The following is a 20106-nucleotide window of genomic DNA, read 5'->3' as shown; positions in this document are numbered from 1 at the left end:
CACACCTCACATTTCACACCCGACTGAGACCGAGAGGAGGGCAGGGTCAAAACAACCCACCTGAAACAAGCGAGACCCCCTGACCGGGCTGACAGCTCCAGTTTCAATAATATTGCTCATGCTGATTATGAAAAACATAAGCGTGTAGTTTATCATAACACAGCACTGGTATCATTTGCAGCATGTGGCGGTACAGTAACTGACACCGAAGAAACATGACTGGTGGCAGCGGCAGGACGGAGACGTGATTCTTAGCAGAAGAAGAACAAGAGCTGAGGTTAAAATGACATATCCTGGAACACACGTGCTGTGTGATACTCACGCGGTCAAAACTACCCATGCTGCCCAGGCGCATTCGCATACGGCTCGCCCCCTAGAGAACAAACAATGAAATTAACTAGTGAAAACAAAAGCAATACACTTGTTCAATTGTCATGCTTTAACAAATAAGCCTTTGATCATTATCAAATTTGAATGTTTTAATAAAAACAAAAGCAGATATTTTGAAGAATGTTCAAGCTGCTCTTTCCATGCAACAATTGATAGTTTTTATGAGACGTTGCACCATTATAGAACACTTTGAGGTCATTTCTCAATTTACTTTCATTCATTTTTTAGCAGCTTAAATATTACTATATGAATTGAGAATTTTCAAGTGATCTCCTTTTTTATATCTCTAAACGGTAACATGTTAAATGGCACATAAAACATTTTAAATTAATAAAATAACACTGTAAAGAATATGCTTAAATTGAAAAAGGGTGTTGATATCTGAAAGCAACACACTCAAGTAACAAAATGATTTCACCCTTATTTGAAATCTTAACTACTGTTACCAGACACACCCTTTACTGCTGATTGCAAGTGTTTTGGGACTCTGTGGTCAAAATGTTTTTCAAAAAAATACTGCTTAATATACCTTTTAAATGGCTTAATACAGACATGGTGCATTCATATTATGGGCTGATATGCTTGCTTTTAATGGCATGTATCAAGGTCAATTTTGTCTTTTAATGTCACTGTCATGACATATTAAACAACATACCAATATACATCCAGCAATATTCTCTAATGGATTAAAAAACAGGCTTTGTTGTTTTTAACCTTAAACACAGATATTGCTTTGTGTGTAAATACAGCAGATGGTTGAGTCATTATAATACTGTACACAAACAAAGCTATTATTCAGATGGCAAGGGTGGGGTAAATGGGTCAATCCCCATTCATAAACCACTCAGACACAGACAGATATTTCACACACACTCTCATAGGCGTAAAGCATTTCATACTGTAAAAACCACTGATTATATGATCTTACCCCCACCCCTACCCCAAAACCCAATCTTACAGGAAATCTATGGATAAACTTTAAAGCCAAAAGATGCCATTAAGCGTGTTTTTAACATTTTTAATTACAAAGATATAAGGAATGTCTTCATAAACCATCTCAATATTCTAATACCTAGGTCATATCCATGTCATTACACAAATTTCTGTCCTTGTAAACCACCCAAACACATGCACACACACACACATACCCGTGAGAAGATGTTCTCCAGGGAGCTGGTCAGAGAGCTCCGTGCTTTGTTCTTGAACACATCCAGTTTATTGCGACCCGCGCTGGAGTTATCAGAGGTCACGCTGCTGCCAGAAACATTCTGCTCACACACAAAGGTATAAAAGAGTGAATAAGCGAGAATGAATGAACTGAATGAATAGATAGTTTTCAGAGAGATCCGTGAAATGCGTGTTCTGAACTTGGTGACATTTTACTCAATAGATTTTGAAATGATGGAAGCAAGACCACCAGGTGTCAAGGATAAATCTGTACTTCTCGAAAAAAAAAAACACTGCCATAGGAGAGAGGTTAAAGCACACTGAGAGCTTTGGCAGCCTTTCTTTACACAAGTAACTGTAGTATTAAAAGGTTACGCGGGTAGCGTCATTGGTTGAATGACATGTTATGGTAATAGTCTTTATATTTACATAAAGGCTCATTAACATCAAGATAGATAACGATTAAGATAACTATAATGATAATTATATCTGCACCCACACCAGCGGATTATATTGTTCTTTTTGTAAGTGCATACTGCAGTTTTGCCATCTACATGCTTGCACTCTTTAAAAAATGAATAGATTTTTATCTAGTGTTTTTTTTATTCATCAGTCAAGAAAAAAAATTCTCAAAGTGGTTTTAATGATATTATTTCTTTGTGCCATTATTGTTAATGACATTTTGTTCAAATTTGCAAAATTTTACAGAATAGTATCTTAACAATTGGCATTTCTGTGTGAAGTTTGATGTTCTCCTCATGTTCATGTGGGTTTCCTCCAGGTGCTCCAGTTTCCCCCACAGTCCATAGACATGTGGTATAGGTGAATTGGCCATAGCGTATGTGTGAATGTGAGAGTGTATAGGTGTTTCCCAATACTGGGTTGCAGCTGGAAGGGCGTCTGCTGCGTAAAACATATACTGGATAAGTTAGCGGTGCATTCTGCTGTGACCCCTGATAAATAAAGAGACTAAGCTAAAGGACAATGAATGAACAATTATAGTGGGTTGTTTACACTTGGCCAGTTTGGTTCAATAAATAAACGATTTTAATTGCTCTGTTTTTCCAATTTATTTGAATAATTGTGTAAACATAAACAGGTGGCTCGGGGTCCGTTCTTCGTACCTCGCTTAAATGATCTAAGATTATTTGGCAGATCCTGGATCTTTTAATCTTGATAAATGATCTCTCGCTAATTTGGTTCTTCAAACGAGTTCGTGAATCAGATTAGAATGTCTGGATAAACTGATCTAAGATCGCAGCATGTGTAGTGAAGGACAGATCTATCGATCCTCGAAATCATGATCAGCAATGCAACGATTGGCTGACGGCACAGCAGCGTAATGACATCATCTGATTAATATTCAATTATCCATGTGAGCAAAATTACATCAAATTAGCAGTAAATGGCTTGTTAAATATGACACGCAATAACCTTCCACATTTGTTGTGAGCTGCAAGCTTTCCGCTTTCATGTGTCAAGTGTATTCATCATGTATTTCAATGCAAATCAATGTATTTAGTTCCACATTTAGAAAAGATTTTCTTTATTATAGTAGCCGTTTTTTAATCGGTGTAAAGAATAACTGGTTGTTTACAAAAGCGTTTTCATATTGGTAAAGGCGTCTGCAACTTTTGTGAAGCATCAAATCACCGGCATATTAACCATCAAAACATGTTTATGACTGCATAAATGTATTATTGCTTTAAAAAAAGTCACATATTGTGCATTTCTATTATACACAATTTGTACTAAAGCGATCAAAAAAGTTCATATCATTAAGTTTTCTCTTTGCACCACCAGGTGGCAATCTTTGTACTTTCATTTCGAGGGTGCAGATTGCATACGTTTTATTAATATGTATAACTTTATATATAAAGTTATAGTCATTAATAAAATAAATTTAGTTAAAAAATATGTACCATTTTCCCAAGTGTATATAACTACTACTGTAAGAAAATATCAGAATTCGGAACATACTTTCTGTATTATCTTTGCTTGAACTAAGCCGATCTAATCCTGTTTATATGAATTAAACCTGCTCCCGATCAAGTTTGACCTAGCAGAACTGTTGCTATGACAACAACTCTCGGATCAGCTTTGAAGAACGAAACGATCCTGGATCGTGTCAAATCGTCAATATCCAAATCCAGCTAACTGAATAATCCACGTACGAAGAACGGACCCTTGGTCCACTTCCAAATTAATTTTGATGTGAGTAAACATGGACTTATATATAAAAAACTTAACCTGGCTCTAGCTATATATAGCCTTGCAAGCTCACAATTTTGTTAAAGGAATAAATACAGACACAAATAAGCTATAACGATGATTCACCAATAATAAGTTTATGAATGCAAATTCATGTTAAAAATAGAAGTTACATTAGTTAATTTTTCATAAATTAACTACTGTAAAGATGTACTGTGGTGGCACGGTGGCTTAGTGGCTAGTACTGTCACCTCACGGCAAGTGTGGAGTTTGCATGCTCTCCCTATGTTCGCCTGGGTTTCCTCCGCGTGCTCCAGTTTCCCCCAGAGTCCAAAGACATGCGCTATAGGTCAGTTAATTAAACTAAATCGGTCGTAGTGTATGAGTGTGACTGAGTGTGTATGGGTGTTTCCCAGTACTAATTTGCAGCTGGAAGGGCATCCACTGCGTAAAGCATATGCTAATAGGTTGAGGGTTTATTCCGCTGTGGTGGCCTCTGAAATAGAGACTAAGCCTTAAGGAAAATGACTGAATAAATGAAGATGTACTGTGTGTTTTACACATTGAGCAGGGCAGCTGTATTCATTCAGGAGCTCTGTTCTAATCTATAGCTGTATTCTGATCACTCTTACAATCTGTCTTATCCAATTAGAGTTGGGTTCACAGTTTCATGACTCCACGAAGCAGTGTCTGTGTGTGAAAATCAAATAGTGCATTTATGTTGTTTGTGTAGTTTCACTACCTGAGTAACCTCTCCAATGTGAACATGAGATTTCTGCTTGGTCTCACACAACTGTCGGAGGTGGAGAATCACAAGCTCATTTTCTTCATGATCGGACGCTGGCTTCATTTTCTAATGCATAAGAAAAAATAAACTAAATATGCAATACAGCAATTATTCTTTTTTTTTTAAACTGCAACAACTTTTCTTGTCCGCCTACCTGCACCTGCTCGAATATGTTGACCTGCTCGTTGTCACTCAGTTGGGACAGGTACTTCTGAATAGCTAGTTTTGCTCTGGGAGGATATAAGCCTGGCACATTGAGAGAGGAAAACACTGCAAAATTGTACTTGAACTAGGCCACTGAGTACATTGAGTGAGCTGATGGAAGCTGGTGTCCTGTACCTTCTATTCTCTCACAGAGCTTGTGCAGGTCATGCATTGGACAAGCCTCGCAAAGCTTGATTTGGTTCTGGGAACTCTGGAGAGCTGCTGCTGTTGTAAAGGCCTGTTTCAATGTGAGCATCACTTCATCCACCTGAGAAAAACATAAAACATTAAGTGACGATTTTGTTCGCTTTGACTAGTTTGATGAAAACACTGCTTTATTTGCACATCTTTCAAGTGATAATCCAGTTTTGTGCATAAAGTTTATTCGAATTTTTTATATAAACACAGCTAGTGTCAGTTTTAGACTCAACTGATGGTACCAATGCTATCAGTTAAATGTAGAAAAACATATTTAGACTTGACCAATAAAAATGTGTTCCAAATATTTGTGAAGATAACTTTTTTTCTTATCTGAAATCTGCTGCCACATACTTTCCTAAGTGACTTATATAATCCAGTTTACAGAAAACACAAATCAGTTTCAGTTATACTTCACTGTCACTGTCCCACAGGTGGCATGTTTTCAGTTCAGTTCAATTCAGTTCAGTTTTCATAAATAATAATAATACTTGTGTAAACCTGAACTTTTTTGACAACTATATACAATCTGCATATATAACCTATATATTTCAAGTGTGAAATCAAAATGTGGGGTGACAGTTAAAGGGATTGTTCACCCAAAAATAAAAATGCACTAAACATTCACTCACCATTAAGTGGTTCCAAACTTTTATGAGTTTCTTTTTTTTTTTTTTGGTGAATACAAAAGTAGATATTTTGAAGAATGTTGGAAACTGAGTAGCCATTGTCATTTGTAGTAGGAAAAATACCATAGAAATCAATGGTTACATGTTTAAAGCATTCTTTTATATACAAAATATGATTGAATTTTCATTTTTGGGTGAACTATCCCTTTAATCATTTTGTGCAGTGCATTAGTTTTACAGTGTGATTTTCACAGTGTTTTTCAAAAGTGGCATCATGGCAAGCATCAGTGCAAACCACAAAAAGGGAAAATCCTCTATGTTTGCATATGATCTTTACAATGACGTCTTATCTGTACCTTGTGTGCATAAAAACACAGGGCTAATTCTATTGCTCCTTTAGGTGGCATTCATTTGGCAGAGAAATCAGCCTAGCGGCGAAGGTAATTTCCACAAGACAGGCAAAGGAGAGTCATTGTTTCCATTGTAGCTTAGGATAAATAATTGATCGGTGTGGAGACAACAGGTGCTGCAAACCGGTCAGGACTCACCAGAGACTCACTAGCGCACTGGAACACATAACACACATACTGGGCAGGGCCAGACTCCACTACATCTCGACAAATAAAGCCAAAGTGATCTGTCTGTTTAACACCCTGCAGACACAAACAACAACATCCAGAAAATCTCAATGCAACACAACAACACACATCGGCATTAAAATTTACTTTAATTTACATAAAACATACTTTATTTAGTGTTTAAGTAAATGTTAATAATTATTTTCTTCTATTCCGATATAATTAATAATCTTAATTTTCCAAAAAAAATTTTTTTCCAAATTTCAAATATTGTCATTTAGAGCTTATTTTTTAACTGAAAAAATAAAAAATAACTAAATGTATTCATTTTAGTCTAATTCAACTGTTGCTACTGAAAATCAAGTTCTTTTCTTATCTTAACTCTTCTGAACTTAAAGACTGCTTTTGTGTCTAAAAATAAATACAACATTTTAATAGTAAAACAATAGTATTTTGTTATTAATGCAAAAATAAGTCTTTAAAAATCCCAAAACATTTTTATTTCAAATATGGAAAAAAAAAAGTCATCAATAGGTTTAAAGAATTTTTATTGTCAAATTCTTAACTCTTCGTTTTTTTTTTTTTTTAATATTGGTTACTTTATCATGTTTTTAATGTAATACTTTATTGAAACCTATTGAATTGATGAACTTAAGGGTGTGCCTTACAATGACTTAATCAAAGTAAAATTACTGATGTCTAAAAACAGGCCTAAAACATCCATTAACTATAGTAAAATTACAGTAGTTCATACCTCTTGGTGCCTTAGCATTTATAATACAAAACAATAATACAAAATATAATATATAATAATACAAAACTGCAAAAAGTCACAATACACTGTAGAGATTTAGGATTCATATTTAATCATAAAATGTGAAAAATGTCACATCAGTGGTGCTGTAGTTGCTTTGTATAACACTGTGTGATAACATATGGTGACATTAAATATGAGACGGAAAAGAGATTATCTCAAAAGCCAAACAAACCTAATCCTAAAACACACAGACCTGTGAACAGGAAGAGATGTCCTTAAAATTCTTCTCCAGAACCACACTTTTGGTGTCGGGGCTTATGAGATTCACTTCAAAACGTCCAACCTGCACAAAAGACAGACGCGGCAGGGTTAACAACACAAACAGCAAGCTAAACCTCTGATAACTCAGCCTCTCTGATACTCGGCCAAGCATTGTTTGTGAGCTTTATTTGCATCAAAAGAATCCTCTTTATCATCAAGGTCACAGAGGTCACAAGTGATTTATAAACCAAAGGACCACAGAGACACCTCTCCTTGAAAAGTGTTTAAAGGAAAACGCGTGACTGCAAATTGTATTGCATACTAATTAGCAAGGTTTAGTATTTCACCTCTCAAAAAGCAAACATTTACATGTGCAGGCCTGTTAAAGGTTAATTGGTAAAAGGCAATTGGTTAAAAAAGCCAACGCTATTGGCATTGGCTAGTAAATGTTTTATTTTAATCTTTTAGTTTACTTAAATTTAAAACTATTCTTTGTATATTTATGCAAACAAAAACAGTTAAAGGACACAACAAGAGTTGAAATCAATCTGTTCTAAACTTATTCTTAGCCTGTAACTCAACTGCTGGTGAAAGAACTCAATGTCTATTGTTAGTGGCTGACTAAAAAAAATAATTATCAAATATAGTCACAATGAAGAGAGTTATATAATAACAGCCCAGAATATCCCAAGATTCATTGTGTGCTGATGACGACAGGGCGTTTAAAAAAAAATCTGCATTGCACTTTTTTTAATGCAAGTACTTGATTTTAGGTTATTTAATATTTAATGCGTTATTTATTCATTCATTTATTAATTTTCTTTTTGGCTTAAGTCCCTTTATTATTCTGTGGTCGGCACAGCGGAATAAACCACAAACTTATTCAGCATATGTTTTACATAGCGGATGTCTTTCCAGCTGCAGTCTATCCCTGGAAAACACCCATACACTCTCATTTACACACATACACTACAAACAATTTAGCTTACCCAATTCACCTATAGCGCATGTCTTTGGACTTGTGGAGGCAACCAACTGCGCCACCACACTGCCCTCAATGCTATATATCTAAATTATTCTTATACCTAATAAAATGAATGGCTTGTTTTGGCTTTCATAGACTTCAAGGGTGCATCTTTGAAGGATGCACCCACTAGATTGAGATGCAAAAATGTAACCTTGGACCACAAAAACATTCATAAGTGTTCTTTTAGAGGTTTTGGAAGTTGAGATTTATACATCTCATGTAAACTGAAAATAATAACGTAAACTGAAAATAAATATGGTTAGGATAAATACTATTTGGCTGAGATATATCTATTAAGATGCAGAAACAAACATGTATATCTGAACTACAAAACCATTCATAAGTGTAATTGTTGAAAACAGATTTATACATCAAACGTAAACTGAAAATAAATAGGGTTAGAATAAAAAAAAAATTTCGCTGAGACTACAGCCATTTGAACATCTGGAATCTGATGGGTCAAAAAATTTTAAATATTGAGAAAAGCAACAACATTTACAGAAGTGTTGGCTACAGGTGGTCACAAATCAGTTAGCGTTTATTGAAGGGAAATAAAAGTAGTGCAACTACATTTTAAACTGACATCAAATATTTTCATTGCTCATATTGAACAAGGATTGTTCAAGTGCTAAATGTAAAAAAAACATTCTTCACAAATATAACACATTTAAAACATACAAAAACATGGTTCTTTAAAATATGCATGTGTCCGATGCAATGTCACAGCAATTTGTAAATTTTGGATTCATTGGCTAATTCATATTAAAGGTGCTGCATGTAAGTTTTTGACTTCTAAAGCATTAAAATATACCACAATGTGTTTGCAGATATTTAAGAAACATGCCAAGTGAGCATACTTGTGTTTATACAGCGGCGCAATTAATCGAAAAGTAATCTAAACCGAACCTATTATTGATCTAATTTTTGCAGGTCAAGTTTTTATTTGTATTTTTTAAATTTTTTTTGCCTTTATTAGATAGGACAGTGTTTAGACAGGAAGCGAAGTTGGAGAGAGAGAGAGAGAGAGGGGGTAGGTTAGGAAAATGTATTTGAGCCAGGATTCGATCTCGGGACACCCTGACATGCTACTGTATGTCAACACGCTAACCATTACACTATTGCGCCGACTGCAGGACAATTTTTTTAATTACTTTCTCTACCGCATGTGGAGTCACGTGACCCCACTCTGTTAAGGCTGACTTATACTACTGAATCAAACGCACGGGTGTGGTGCGGAGCAGCCATCGCATACAGGTCTACACATCGCATACACTACATAGTGATGATGATTGGAAGCTGAGCCAGAGATTCATTGAGATGACATTTACCATTACCATTACAATAAAATTATTTTTTACATAAAAGTATTTGTTTACAGAAGATGCAAGGAATGCACAATTTAAAATATTATTTACAGGATTTTCAAGTGTTAATTTAATTAGAAGAGATACTGCTTATTTTCTACTTGTAATATGAAAAACAATAAATTATTTTGTTTACAAAAAAGCTATTTAATTTCACAAAAAAAAAAAAGTGATTGTTGGTTTTAGGCAATGTGTGTTTTAATTTCAGCTGTTAAGCGTTGATGTTCAATAAATAATCATAGAGAGTAGATAGTGTGTTTTCTTCAGTTATTTTGAAATCAAGTAATACAACCTTCATGTAAAAAAAAAAACTTCATTCACCTTTAATATGTAAGAATATTTAATAATAAATTAAAAATTACTTATACAATAATCCTTTATTAATAGTAATTGAGTTAAAATGTTTAATTGATCGAGATTTTGATTTTAGGCCAAATTGCCCAGCCCTACTTGTTTATCAGAAAAACAATGCTGAAGTCAGATATTCTGCTTTGAAAATGTGTTTTCCGTGCCTAAATGCTGTCTTTGTTTTGGTCATTTTAACCTGGCCATTGCCAGTTTAGCCAATTATATTTCAGCTACCCGGGTTGCGTTGGTGGAGGACCAGATATTTCATTCATTCATTCAGAAAGGCTCTGAAAGCATGCGTCAGCGACTGAAATGTGACCTCCAGTGGACAGTAGCAGACTCAGATATGAGACAAAGATTAATTTCCTCATGAGGTGGTTATTAATAAGCAAATTATCTAAATATTATGAATGTAAAGATTAGGTGAGCAGGTTACATTATAACCCCGTGTCCTAACAACATGCTTCATGATGAGATTTGCAGTGATGAGCAATTTGGCTGTTTGTATCATTACAGAAATTTAAATACAGCCATTCAGAAGAACATCATATAAACTCACGCAATGGTCGGTTTACAATGTATTTAATACATATTAAACCTCTTTAACATTATTAAATGTAGGGTACTTGCTGAATTACTCATATGTGTTTAGTTCTAAAGTTCAATTTCAAACAGTTTATTTTATTTTCAAGATCTGAGGTGAACTATCTGCTGCTGCTTTCAATATATGCAAATAAATATCTTGTAAAATGGCATTCAAACTCACAATGTTTGCATTTAACACTAAATAAAGCACATGAGGTTTATCTGAGGTGATCAATGTCAGTTTTCTATTATTCACCTGTGAGAAATAGAAGCCATTTCTAATAGATCAATTTGAGGTGTTGGTTAGGACAAAACTCCTTTTAATATGGAAAATATTCCTTCTATCGGGTGCTGTTGCTTTGATTTAGAACACAATTTAAATCACTCGCTCCTGTCCTTTATCTGGCAACCTGCGCCTCAACCACTGGGCATCAAACTTATATACTGCACCTTTAATTTGTAAGATCTCATTTGTACATTGTAGAACAAATTTAGTTTGCTTTTCTGACAATGCATAAAACAAAATACATGTCCTTGTTCGTTCGGGCTGGTGTATCTTGCCACATTACCTGAAAAAGCATTGTGCGGTTCTTGTCGGCATCAGATGGCTGCACGTTATTTGGTGCGCTAGCATGTCTCCTCCTAGTCGTCCCTTTGCCAGCCTCTCTGGGTCTTTTCTGCAGGCCACCTGCCAGGCTGTTACACCGCGTCCGAATCTCCTGCTGCTCCCCAAACCCAGAGTCCTCCAAGATACACTCAGGAAAGGCCCCTCGCAGGCTGCCCGTACTGGAGGAGTTCGCCAGGTCCAGTTTCCCATTGCCCACCTCAGACAGCTCTTCCTCAGTCAAGCTGGGCTCAGATTCTGGTTCATCCACTTCACAGAGGGATGAACTTAACGGATCCTCGCCCATAATAAACTCCACAGGGGCTTCAGTGGAGTTCCGCTGCCCATTGAGTAGCCGCAAGCGTTTACGTTCAATCTCATGTTGGCGAAATTTGTCAATGCAGTCATCGATCAAAGTGGACGGGGCTTTCTTGTGGTTGACGGTCACCTTTCCACAGTAAAGCACTTCAAACTTTTGGGAGTTGTAGAAAGACTCATCGCTTTCTTGCTTGGGCTTGCTTTCCTCCTTAAGAGCTGCTTTGGACACCTGTCTGATGCTGCTAATAACCTCAGGCACCTGGGGAAACAGGGTAAGGCATCAGATCAACCGTAAAACTTCTAAATCAACATTCCAAAAGGCAAACAAGGACAAAACCTCCATTAAAAGGCTCGGTTGTTATGTTAAACTTTTGCAGGGAGACGTGCAGGTTGCATAACTAAACTAGGCTCAGCCCCTGAGGAGCAATTTAAGAGTCAGTAATACAAAAGCCAAAGCAGACTGACTATTTGAAAAGGAAACGGCTGAGGAACCTGAGTGTACATTAAAGAAACCAAATGGAAATAAATCTATTAGAGGGGCCTCCACTTTGGTATCTGATACTACTATCGATCACTTTGAATCAAGCCTGGAGCTAGGAAAGCAGATCTCTGCTATTATATGCCTGAATATTAGAGATCTTTTGAAACTACAAATGCAAGGACAATTTTTTGCCATTAATGATGGTTTAACATTTTAAAATCAGCAACACCATACATCTACACAACATCTAGGGAATTTGCAATGTTTTAACCAGCTGAAAATTTAAAAAAAAAGATTGTTCATTATGTTGGCGCCAGTAGCCTAGACGTTAAGTGCACCGACATATAGCACCAGTGTGCTCACAGTGACCCAAGTTCAATTCCCGGCTCCTATGCCAACCCGGTTCATTGTGCAAAAATATTGTCTAATATTTTTTATAAGCAAATATTTAATTTCTAAAGATACAATTCACCCCAAAACATGCATAAATGTATAATAAATGTAACAGTGTGTAATAAATGTAACAGTCTAAATAATGTTCAGTTTCCTGCAAATGACAACTGTTTCTCTTGTTACACCTCAATGTATGATCACGAGTCACAGGTATTAGTTTTATTTTACCTTTAATATCTCTGAAACTGCAGATTCATTGCTGTTTTCTTAAATTTGTATTTATTTTTTTTAACCACCCATCATCAGCTACAAATCTTATTTAATGCTCTACTAAAGAAATAAAAAGGTATTAATATATAAAGTAGGTTAATTAGGTTAACTTGGCAGGTTAGGGTAATTAGTCAAGTTATTGTATAACAATGGTTTGTTCTGTAGACTACCGAAAAAATTATAGCTTAAATTCTAGCCATATCAGACATTACATTAATATTATCAGACATACTGTGAAAATTTCCTTGCTCCGTAAAACATTATTTGGGAAATATTTAAAAAAAGAAAAAAAATTCAAAAGGGGACTAATAATTCTTTTTCTTTCTTTTTTTAATTCTTCATTTTGTTTAACACACCATTTCTGGAAACCTTAAGATTCCAATTAGCCATTTTGATATGGGTCATCCACACTGAAAGGCACGAGGCAATTAGGAAAATATCATTCACAATGACTTAGGTTCAGAACTGAAACAGCAGTTTTATAATTTCATAAAACAAACACATGCACAGTCACAAGCCAGAGAGATTCCCCGTCAGCTTAATTTTACTTATAACAGCAAATAAAACATTTGATTTTACAAATGAAAACATGACATTGATTCCATTTAACAGCTTTATTACATTTAGGCACAGCTACGACCGACAAACCAACATTGCTAAGGAATAGTCATTATAACTTTTAATATTAAATCTCTTAACTTTGCTTTTGGGTAGAAATAAACAGCTCAACCAGCAAACTCTAATATTTCTACAAAAATAAATATATATTTACAACCATGATCTCTTCTGCATTGTGGTTTGCTTAGCTCAGAATGTTCTGCAAGGTCTCTCTAGCACAAGTGCACACAAGGTTATGGCAACATTAAATAAACTGATTTATATCAGCAAGACAAGTCTTGTTTGGAGAAGATAAAAAGGAATCTGGTGACAGAATTGGGCCTGGTGCCCGCAAGAAGAAGGTTAAACATAACGAAGCTCCACAGACTTTAAACAGCCTACAGGCCAGCTCAGACTAGACTGGAAGAGCACGCTCAGCTGGCCTGAACAACATGATGAATGAACATCAGCCTGCTAGAAGATTCAGCTCTGAGCTGACTCTACATAAACGGCAACTATAGGAGAAACATTAAAAAAAGCAAGCAGAGTAGAATACTGATTGGTTTAGCCATGATTCAAACAAAGTTGACATTTCTATAAATCAAAACTGTACACACCCAACTGTGGCACTTACTATTGCACCAGGATAAAAATTCTATGAATTTTCTATGAAAAGATTTTCAGTGATAGATCAGAAGATCACAGATTCAGTGTCTATGTATCTATGATTTCACTTTTTTCTGAGCGAAAAAAATAAATAATACAAAAAAAACACATACTGCTACAATTAAAAAAAATTCTGGTTTATTAAACAACCTTTCAGTTCTTCAAAACATTTTTTTTTATATTTTAATAAGATTATACTAAAATATGAAAATGTAACCATGTATCAGTGATGCAAACAATACCTATATCTAATAGTCAATCAGCTTAAGCTTACTATATTTATTCATATAAGTTCATCCAAAGAAAAACCTGCCCCATGATGTTTTAAACAGGGAAGATGTTGCTGATCTTTGAAGCATAAATGAAGATACTTTTATGAAACCTCAAGCTTAAAAAGGTCCTAAAGGCATAAAGAAAATAAATAAATAAAAATCAGTCAAGCAGTCCAATTCAAATCAAAGACTGAAGACAGAATTGTGATTTTTAGAAGCACTAACCCCTTTACGTCTGAAAATAGCATTTTGGCACTTTAGATTAGAACACCTGATCTTTAGATTGATCATCTGAAGAGTATATGCAGGAAATCCTTTAAATGGAAGAGCAAACATCATTTAAATCACCAAATCACATTTATTTCAGTAGCAAAAATTCAAAAGCATTTTAGATAGTTTATTCTTATCATGGAGGGCATTGACAGCAGTAGAGGCAGAACACAGCGAGCATTAAAAGACTTTGTTTGTGGGACTTGTGTAAAAGATCCAATAATGTCTGCATTCAAACGTAGAATTCAAATGTGTTTTAGTGAGAGTGCTGCATTAATCTAACATATTAAACGGTAAATATATAATGCTTAAAACTCCAAAGATGAATCTCAGCGGGTCCTGCTAACCAAAATGTCTAATTCCAACAGTAAAAAAACTGCCTATTAATATGTTATTTACAGATTGCAGAGATCCGTGTAACATCATAATGTATTTACAGCTTCAGAATCATAAATATGTGTATTCTGGTGTAACTATTGCCCATTTCATTATGGACGAGTCCAAGCGTATTCACAACCACCACTTCAAGTTCACACCAAATTTAGCATTAACAATAAAACTTTTGTCTGCTCGTGTGGAACTGTTTAAAACCACTTTACAAATCCTTCAAATGTAGTCCTAATTAGGATTGCCAACTCAACTGATTTAAGAACAGTTCACTGTAGGGTTAATGAAACCAAAACAAAAAAGAGAATCACTGAGAAAATCCCATACTGGAACATTTATTTTTCAACACATAAGAGAGCAATGCAAAAGCATTAACAAGAATCCAGTCAATCAGAACAAATCTTCCAGAAACAAAAGCCTTGTAATGTCCACATAGTGATTGCTGTATAAAAATACAACGTGCTATACCAAGGTCACAAGCATTGCTTGTACATGGCAGTAATAGAGAGTAAGCCAAACATAACCACACACTGCACAAACTGCTCTATCTCTCTCAAAGATAAACAGGCATGTCTGACAAGTGGGCTGAAACCCATGAAAACTTTCACATTACAAGCAAACATTTGCAAAGGACACTTGAATCATTTCTTTCCCAAGTCACTGGCATAAAACTACCCCATAATATAAATCACTTTCTTTATGGACTATCAACTATATTACCCACTATATAACATTTAAAGGCACAATATGTAGGATTTATTCATTAAATATTCAAATCTAGAGAAAAAGGCCATTTTAACTAGTGACATTTGCAGTTTGCTCTTATAGAAAACAAGCAAACATCATAGACGCTTTAATATGCCATGTGCTTTATTAGCCTGCACATGCTAAAAATGTATAGAATGATAAAACAGCGCTGCTTCTCTCCCACATGATCATAACGGGTAGAACTGTGGCATAATAAAAGTTCAACTGCTTTTGTCTCATGTTACACCAGTCCCTCATCATTGATTACTTTATCAGTGTCAGTTAATTTTGATAGCTTTCATCCTTACTCTGCTTCGTAGTATCATTATAATAAATCTAAATAAATCAATGAACACCATTTTTGCAGGCATCTCATAGGATGCAATATAGATGACAACTCCCATGATTCCACACTCAGTCATGGCATCATCAACAATACATTTATTTGTTGTAATTACACACTATCTATCTATAGCGTCAAAAACTACATACTGTGCCTTTAAGAATGACATAAAACTCAATATAATACATGGCTTGTTGAGCAGAGGTGTTCTACTACTTTTTGAAGCACCAAAACCATTTAAGGAGGGAGCAGAGTTATATATAGAACCAGAGTATCCTAAAACGACTTGAGGCTGTAAAAGTAACCATCCACAAAACCCTATAAACCACATTAAAATCCATGCAGAATGTCATAGCAATGCCCTGGCAACCACCCAGAACAGCCTGGAATTTTAGCAGCAAGTTCTACATGGACAAGCAACACTCACTTTTTTTTTACTTCACCACTGGTTCATGCAAGTACAGAAGGATCTTCACAAGGGAGTCAGTGTAAAAATAAAGACAACTAAGACATTTGTGGTCCACTGCACAACTCTTAGTAAATATGGCTTGGTTCAGTGCAAACATTTCATCGAAACCCCAAGGCTAACTTGTGGAAAATCACAGTGCGGTTAAGAGAAAAGGCTCCTTGAGATCAGGAGGAAAAGCAAACAATCGTTCAAGCAATGATCTGCTGCCTATGTAAGCAGCACAAAGGGTGTGGCTGCTTGTTTTTAACTGACAAATGACTTATTTCCTAGAAACAGATTTCCCAAAAAAGTCTCTGACTCCCTAGTTTAACCAGCCTGAATAATCTGCAAAAGGCAGACTTCTTTTTAAAATTGGACAGAGAAAAGATCATTAATACTAGTGCTGTTTAGAGTGAAAACAAGCTTAAAAGTGTGCAAGAAAAAAAGAGCAACAAATCCCTCAGACAAATTGGCAGCAAACTCCATTGAACTCACCAGACATTTGGCAACAGTGCCTTTTAAACCCTTAAATGGCCTGAATTATTCAATTGCAAGATGACGCTAGAGCCTCTTTAGTCTGATAAATTATTTGCACTGAAACAAACATGAGATCAAAAAAAAAGGATGTGAATTACAAAATCTGTAAAACAAACACTGTTTACTATACTTTCCATTGCTGTTTTCCACCTATTCTTTCATTTGCGTGCTGTCTGCATTTAGTTTGTCCAAATGAAAAACTCCACATTGCATAATACAACAAAATGTCCATCTTTGTTATTCAAAGGAAGTTTACTTGCCAATATTTGGCATTTAACTAACCAGTGTTAACCTCTCCTTGTGTTCAGGTTTTCAAAAATGCCTGTAGTAAGCAGTCCATTTGTCATTTAAACAGAATCTATTATTTCATAATATAAAACAAAATACTGTAAAGCAGTTTGATGTTTGCAAACAAATGCCACTTGGGTTTATGTGTTGCAACCTAATGCAATAACATTCATTCATTTCTTTAGTGCAGCTAATAGCTAATTGAAACTTAAACCTCCTTTATTTTAGCACCAAAGTTGTGGAATGATTAATAGTTTAAGCTGATGATTTTACAATTCCCTCTCACAAAAGTGCTGTCAAAAACTTACTTTTCATTAAAAATGGATGAAAGGAAGGAAAAAAACAAAGAAAAGTGTCATGGGCTTCATTGCATTGACAATGCACAGAGCTCAGCATCTATGAGTACACCCCTCACAAATCTATCTTTTAAATTCATTAAATTAGTCAGTACTGAAGCCGAATCTGGAGCTAATCTAACTAAATAACTTACGATAACGGTCCAAAAACTAGCACATCTAAATGTGTAATAGAAAAATATTAAATAATTTTTTTTTAAAGAGGAAGAATCAAGAGAAGCAAAAAATTTGCAAATTTAGTTGAATTTTTGTAGGTTGTAATTTATTTGTGTGCAATATTTTGCTAGAATTTGGTTGTTTTATCTTTAAATTTGTAAATATGTCAATTATTTAAATAAATGTATCTGTTTAATAAATCTGTTTTGTTTAAATGCAGCACAATACATTGCCTATATTCATTTTTAAAATGGGGTGTACTCAATTATGCGGAGCACTGTACACAATTTGCTAATATTTGGCAATGAGAATCAGTTCAAATTCGTTGCTGTCATTTTTAACAGCATATCATTCTTTTGCAATTGATAAAAGAGTAAAAAAAAAATTCTTGCTGACGCAACCTTACACTCACCTTTAAAGGGTCAATAGAAATGCTTTGGAATGCAGGTAAAACAAAAAAAAAAAAACAAGACATACAATGGAAATATACTTACAGGTTTCTCAGAAAAGTATCAGCAAAGCTACAGAAAATAACATCAAAAACAGAGAAAAGAGCATAGAAAGATGGTTCATGTTTTAATCAACGTCAAAATTTATTCATGAGAGAGTTCAAAATGACTATTTGAAAACAGACCTAGTTATAAAATATTACAATATAATTTTTTATTCATTCTTGCAGGAAGCAAGCTTTATTACACATGAAAGTTAAAGACTTAAAACACAGTTTTTTTTAAGTTTCTAATGCTATGGGCCCTATATTTCTCTTTATTAAATATATATATATATATATATATATATATATAAAAGCAGCTATTTATTTTTTTAATGGTAAAACTAATTTAACTATGTGACAAAACAAATTAAATAATAATCCATTTACAGTTTTTAAACAGCATGTGTTATTTTGCAAACTGTAAAATATTTTACATTAAGCATCATATATTTACTAATTATTTTAAATATTTGTTATTTTGTTTATTTGTTATTTTCTCCTCTAACTTAAAATGCACATCTAACAATAAATACCTAAACATACTGCACACTAGAACAGTAGACTTCTTGTGACCGTTCAGCACTGGATGTAGAGTGGCAAGGCATGAGTCATTCTAATTATGGGTACCAGGAAGACCAACTACAAGGTATCCAGGGCAGCTGGATAAATTGGGACACTGTAGCATATCCTAAAACTCTGATTTGGAGGTCTAAGTGGGTTATACGTTTCACACTGCTGGACACACTTAGATGGCAGCTCCAGGCCTCAAAACAAACAGCCTCATCTTGAAGGGCATAAACACAGAACTGAATGCATCAGAAGGACCCCCAAACACATTTTATCTTGCCCTCAGCATAAACACTCCACTGCCTAAACACAGATAATGCTTTCCTTTCAGTTCTATCAGCAAAACGAGGCCACATATCAGAGTATGCATTGTTTATCATTATGAAAGGAAACATAACCTTACTTTGTTGCCTTTACACTGGGTGGCCTATTCCATGCTAAATATAAATCCAAGAACAGTGGGTTCCCCTATGGCACTAAATGTTCAACTATGTCCCTCCACTGGCATTTGCAAAGGAGTGATTGTGCTGCATTAAGACTAGGAGATATTTATGGCGAAATGCCAACTGAGCAGGTTTCTGGACAGACTATCATACACAGTAGCACTTCAAAATCAGCCAGCAGCCATCTTAAGACGTGAGCAAAGACACATTCCTCATGGACCATCTAGCACGTGTTGCTATCCAGCCAGTTTTTCTTGCATAACACATGACAGTGATATATGTTGCCTCTGAAGCACAACATGCACTCACAGGACGGTCTACAGCACGAAAAGAAACTTTCACTTTAGAGAAATACTTTTGCCTTTGAGAATGATCGACAAAGTTACACACAGCATTAACAATGTGCCAAATGCAAAGAAAGTTACTGTTATATAGTATATATATATATATATATATATATATATATATATATATATATATATATATATATATATATATATATATACACACACACTTGAAGTCAGAATTATCAGCCCCCCTGAATTATTAGACAGCTTGTTTATTTTTCCCCAATTTCTGTTTAACGGAGTGAAGATTTTTTCAAATCATTTCTAAACATAATAGTATTAATAACACATTTCTAAAAACTGATTTACTTTTTCTTCTTTTCAAGACACTTCTATACAGCTTAAAGTGACATTTAAAAGCTTAACTAGATTAATGAGGTGCAGGTTTGGGTAATTAGGCAAGCTATTAACGATGGTTTGATGTAGACTATCGAAAAAAAATTGTTTTAAAGCGGCTAATAATTTTGACCTTAAAATGTTAAAAAAAAAATAAAACTGCTTTTAGTCTAAGCAAAATAAAACAAATAATACTTTCTCCAGCACAAAAATATTATCAGACATACTGTGAAAATTTCCTTGCTCTGTTAGACATCATTTGGAAAATATTTAAAAAAGAA

At 34.8% G+C, this 20106-nt stretch overlaps 1 protein-coding gene across 21 annotated transcripts in view; it reads right to left on the bottom strand.

Moving 5' to 3' along the window:
• Positions 1-20106, bottom strand: part of tbc1d4 (TBC1 domain family, member 4) — a 58198-nt gene that overhangs the window by 32091 nt on the left and 6001 nt on the right. For all 21 annotated transcript variants that reach the window (XR_015499447.2, XR_015499448.2, XR_015499449.2 and 18 more), the window contains exons 2-9: positions 11076-11687; positions 7175-7264; positions 6135-6239; positions 4895-5027; positions 4710-4801; positions 4511-4621; positions 1539-1658; positions 323-373 (exon numbers count right to left, since the gene is read on the bottom strand). Coding sequence is in view for 4 of the 21 variants with exons in the window: in XM_087267909.2 (XP_087124035.1) it covers positions 323-373; positions 1539-1658; positions 4511-4621; positions 4710-4801; positions 4895-5027; positions 6135-6239; positions 7175-7264; positions 11076-11687 (1314 nt within the window). In the remaining 17 variants the exon portion in view is untranslated. The remainder of the gene's footprint in view (positions 1-322; positions 374-1538; positions 1659-4510; positions 4622-4709; positions 4802-4894; positions 5028-6134; positions 6240-7174; positions 7265-11075; positions 11688-20106) is intronic.

Source organism: Danio rerio, chromosome 9, assembly GCF_052040795.2.
Source record: "Danio rerio strain M-AB ecotype USA chromosome 9, GRCz13ab, whole genome shotgun sequence".
Lineage (NCBI taxonomy): Eukaryota > Metazoa > Chordata > Actinopteri > Cypriniformes > Danionidae > Danio > Danio rerio.
The sequence above is the reverse complement of the archived record's forward strand: the minus strand, read 5'-3'. Positions and strand labels throughout refer to the sequence as shown.